General features: G+C 39.7%; 1 protein-coding gene across 2 annotated transcripts in view; it reads left to right on the forward strand.

The window, feature by feature from the left end:
• Window positions 1-5,000, forward strand: part of LOC135114206 (general transcription and DNA repair factor IIH helicase subunit XPB-like) — a 98,438-nt gene that overhangs the window by 50,905 nt on the left and 42,533 nt on the right. For both annotated transcript variants that reach the window (XM_064029975.1, XM_064029974.1), the window contains exon 6: window positions 3,897-3,960. In XM_064029975.1, the coding sequence (XP_063886045.1) occupies window positions 3,897-3,960 (64 nt within the window). The remainder of the gene's footprint in view (window positions 1-3,896; window positions 3,961-5,000) is intronic.

Genomic DNA, 5,000 nt, shown 5'->3' on the forward strand with positions numbered 1-5,000 from the left:
CACACACACACACACACACACACACACACACACACACACACACACACACACACACACACACACACACACACACACACACACACGTTGATGGATTGGAGGAAAGACGACTAGGAGGGTAGGAAGATGGGGAGGAGGAGGAGGAGGAGGAGGAGGAGGAGGAGGAGGAGGAGGAGGAGGAAGAAGAAGAAGAAGAAGAAGAAGAAGAAGAAGAAGAAGAAGAAGAAGAAGAAGAAAAGGGAAAGTAAAAGATGAAAAGACAATAGAAAATAACCACACACACACACACACACACACACACACACACACACACACACACACACACACACACACACACACACACACACACACACACACACACACACACACACACACACACACACACTTCCCGACCCTTTCTCTCTTTCTTTCCCTATCTCTCACCCAGACGCGCCAGTATTATGCCTCAGAAGTACCTGCAAGTCTGTCTCCTCAGGTGTTTGTGGTACGCTGAATTCTTGACGCGCCACCTCATTACTCGCGTGGCGTCTTTGTGGTCCGCGGGCGTGAAAACAACAGCACACTCGTCTCACAGATTGCAGGCCTTTCTCTTAGCTGTTGTTGTGTGTGTGTGTGTGTGGGGACGGGGTTGGGTGGAGAAGGTAGATGGGTTTGTATTGCGTGGGTTTGTGTTTGTTTTTATTTATTTTTTTTTCAAACTTTTCTTGTTTTGTGTGTTTTTATTTGTTTTCCATCTTCTCGTCCTCATCCTCCTAGCCCTGTTCATTGTTGCTGTTATTTTTCTTCTCATCGTTGCCCTAGTCTTCCTCCTCCTCCTCCTCCTCCTCCTCCTCCTCCTCCTCCTCCTCCTCCTCCTCCTCCTCCTCCTCCTCCTCCTCCTCCTCCTCCTCCTCCCTTCTCTCCTACTCCTCCAACGTTTCTGTGCGTGTGTGTGTGTGTGTGTGTGTGTGTGTGTGTGTGTGTGTGTGTGTGTGTGTGTGTGTGTGTGTGTGTGTGTGTGTGTGTGTGTGTGTGTGTCAGTCAGTCAGTCAGTCAGTCTGCCTACCTGCCTGCCTGTCTGTCGTTTCTACTTGCCTGCCTGTCTATTCATCTGTACTATTAGGCTAATAGACAAGTAGTGGGCGTGTTTCACCCCATCAGAGGAGTAATAAAGCAAACAAAGGTGTCCCGTCTTCACGAGTGGGTGGTGAGTGCACTTATGTATTCCAGCAGAGAAATAACAGGTTCGTTAGTGTAATTAGATACCTGTGTAACTTTGCCGCTGCGCTCGGAAAGTGCTCAGACAAAAAAGGACCTTTTTCGATAAAGCAAAATTCAAAATATGACACTCGTATGTATTTTATTGGTTTGTTTATTTATTTACTTATTTGTTTATTTATTAATTTGTTTGTTTATCTATTTATATATTTTATTCATCTATTTATGTATTTAAATGGACGCTGGTATATAAAAATTATTTTCATGCATGAAAGAACTGCATGAATTATTATCTTATATCTTTTTTGTATGATGATTATTATCTTGTAAACATTTTGTACATCGAAATACATTCTTATTTATCTTATATATATATATATATATATATATATATATATATATATATATATATATATATATATATATATATATATATATATATATATATATATATATATATATATATATATATATATATATATATATATATATATATATATATATATATATATATATAAGAAAGCTGATGTTTGTATTTTGCATATAGTTTGTTAATAATGTTTTTTTTTTTTCTGGGTATTTTGAAAAGTAAACACACGTTTTATTTTTCTTGCAAGCATTACATGTAAGACAGTATGTTTTTGTCTGTTTTGTTTCGTTAAGGTAAGCATGATTTTTTTTTCTTATATATATTAAGCATTTCGTTGAGTTGAGCATGCTTCTCTCTCTCTCTCTCTCTCTCTCTCTCTCTCTCTCTCTCTCTCTCTCTCTCTCTCTCTCTCTCTCTCTCTCTCTCTCTCTCTCTCTCTCTCTCTCTCTCTCTCTCTCTCTCTCTCTCTCTCTCTCTCTCTCTCTCTCTCTCTCTCTCTCTCTCTCTCTCTCTCTCTCTCTCTCTCTCTCTCTCTCTCTCTCTCTCTCTCTCAAGTTATTTCTTGTCAGGCAGTAGACATTTATTTTTATTTACTTATTTATTTATCCATTTAGTTCTTCAAGTTTTTTTTTTTACTTTATAATTACACTATTTGTTGAGTATGGACAGGCCAACACAGCGGCATCTCGTTAGTATGGATGACCCCGATGACAATTTTCGCTTTATTTTACACGTAATTACTATTTTTTCCCTTGTTTTTTTGCTGTTTTTTTCTCCACGTCAGAACTGTTATTGCCGCAGCCTGACCCCCTTCTCACTATACTCGATGTCGCTGACTGGCGCATTAATTTAACAAAAGGACACACGTGCAAGGTAACACTATCCCCGGGAATGCTCTCACCTGCTAATTGACTGACTTACTTATTTACCGCGTTTTTTTTTTTTTTACGCTGGAGTTCGCTTTGTGTTCCTACCAAAACTCTTTTGTCTCTTTCACTGCTAAATACTAGAAATATCTCACTGTTTCTGGTTGCTCTTTCTTACTACGACTTGAACTGTTTCCATGGGGGAGTATTAAGACACCTCCTGAACTAAACTGGTCAATATTTTTACTCTTTTTTCCTGACTTTTTTTTAGGGGCGTGGCAAGTTGAGACAGCTTGTATTTCTCCTTTTCATTTCTACTTCCGCTCTCGGTCAGTCTTCTCGATAGGTAAATAAAAAAAAAGGAAAAAAGAAAAGAAAAAACACTGGATATGCAGATACAAACAGTTTTTCTGCCCGCTACTGGTGCCATTCCTTGCTGTTACCGAGCGGTGGCTGGAACATGTTATATTCAGGGCTCCCAGGTATAGGTTGTTCTTCCTTCCTACGACTTGAACTGTTTCGATGGAGGAGTATTAAGACACTTCCCGAACTAAACTGGCCAATATTTTCACTCTTTTTCTCAGACTTTTTGGAAGTGGCAAGTTGAGCGGTCATTTATTTTCTCCCCCTCTCCTGTTTTTTTTTTTTTTCCTCCTTTGGTCAGTTTTCTTGATACGTAAAAAAAAAAAAAAAAAAGAAAAAAAAAACTAGTAAGATACCTGGTTAGATACAAACAGCTAAGGTATTTTGCTACTCGCTGCTGGTGTTTTTCCTTACTGGTATCGTTCGGTGCCTGGAATATGTTCAATTCAAAGCTTCCTACTATAGCAGTTTACAGGCGACGTAGCCAGGAGACCAATTAGCAGGTGTCTGCGTTAAAAGTCGAGACAGAACTGGCGACTGGCGGGCGAATTCGGTGTTGTCGACATGAATTTTGAGATGGAGCAAAACAAAACTTTAAAAAGCGTCAAACAATTTGTAACCATTTCACTTTTTTTTTTTTGCTCAATTGGATGCAAAAATGCGCTATAGACTATAGTAAAAATTTCCTCGCTGAAATGTTGCAAGGACTCGATTTATCGCCAGAAGTGATAAATTGGCAACTCTAGGTGTATGAAACAGGACAAGAATGAAAAATTACTCGTTAATTGACAAACTGACTGACTGATGATGTAACAAACTGACTGACTGATGATGTGACAAACTGACTGATGACGTGACAAACTGACGGACGTAATATAACAAACTGACTGACGATGTGACAAACTAATTGACGGATGACGTGACAAGCTGACTAACAATGTGACAAACGGACAGACTGACAGGTGTGACAGATGGACTTACAGATCATACGACAAACTGACTGACTAACAATGTGACAAAATAACTGAAATTGGCGGGCAGGCAATATGGCAAACTAACAAAACGCGTGGCAAACTGACTTTTCTGTCCTTTCTCCTCCCCAGGGCTGAGTGTGTGGAGGGTGGCCTGTCTCCCCCGAACACCCAGGGCCTCACTCCGTACGGCAGGGTGAGAGAGAGATTCTTAGCCTTTACTCCCTCATAAATCCATTTGCTTTCCTCGTTTTCCTCATTTTCCTTATCTCTTCAGTCTTCTCCCCTTCTTCTTTTCTCCCGCTTCTTTTCTTTCGTCTTACCTCGCCTGTGATATTTTTTTTCCATTTTTTTCGTCCCATTTCTTTTTTTTTTTTATCTTCATCATCATTCCTCTCTTCTCTCCTCTCCTCTTCTCTCATCACATTCCCTTCTTTTCCCTCTTTTTCATACATTCTTTTTCTCTTCATCCTTTTCTCATCTTTGTTTCCTCTTTTCTTCCTTTCGCTACTTTTCTCTTTTCCCACCATATCACTTCTTTTCCCTCCCTTTTCTCTCCATTTGCTTTTCCTGTTCTTGTTTTCCCTCCTTTCCTCATCTCTCTCTACCTTTTTTCTCTTTTTTTTCGTTTCTGTTCTCTTTTCTCTCTATCTTTTTCCCTCCTCCTTTCCCTTTTACGCATATTTATCATCCTGCATTCCTATCTTCTATTATCCTCTCTCTCTCTTTTTTTTTTCTAATTCCTCTCATCAATACCTCTGCATTTTCTCGTTTTGTACATTCCTCTCTTCTCTCCTCTCGTTTGTTCTCCTTTTCTCTCCTCTCCTCTCCACGCCACACACATACACACACTTCACCTCTAATTTCCTGTCTCCTTCCCTCTTGCCTTACTTCTTTTATCCTCGTCTTCCTTACTATACCTCTCCTTTCGTCCGTTCTCACTTCCTCTTCAGTAAAAATTTCTCCTTCTTTTCCTTCGAAGTAGTTTTTCCTTCCCTTTTTCTTCTCCCTTCCCCCATTTTCTTTCCCTTCTTCCATCGTCTTTTTTTTTTCTACGTTCCTGCCTTTTTCCTTCTTTTTTTTCCCCGATGCTTAAATTCCTCTTTTCTTCCTCCTCCGTCTTATCTCTTTCCTCCATCCTTCTTCCTCTTTCTTCCCTTTCTTTCTTTCTTCCCTTCACTAGCTCTGTTCTTTTGTCTTTTCCTAACTTTGTCTCTCTCTTTCCCCTCCGTCTGT

The sequence above is a fragment of the Scylla paramamosain genome, chromosome 27 (genome assembly GCF_035594125.1).
Source record: "Scylla paramamosain isolate STU-SP2022 chromosome 27, ASM3559412v1, whole genome shotgun sequence".
NCBI lineage: Eukaryota > Metazoa > Arthropoda > Malacostraca > Decapoda > Portunidae > Scylla > Scylla paramamosain.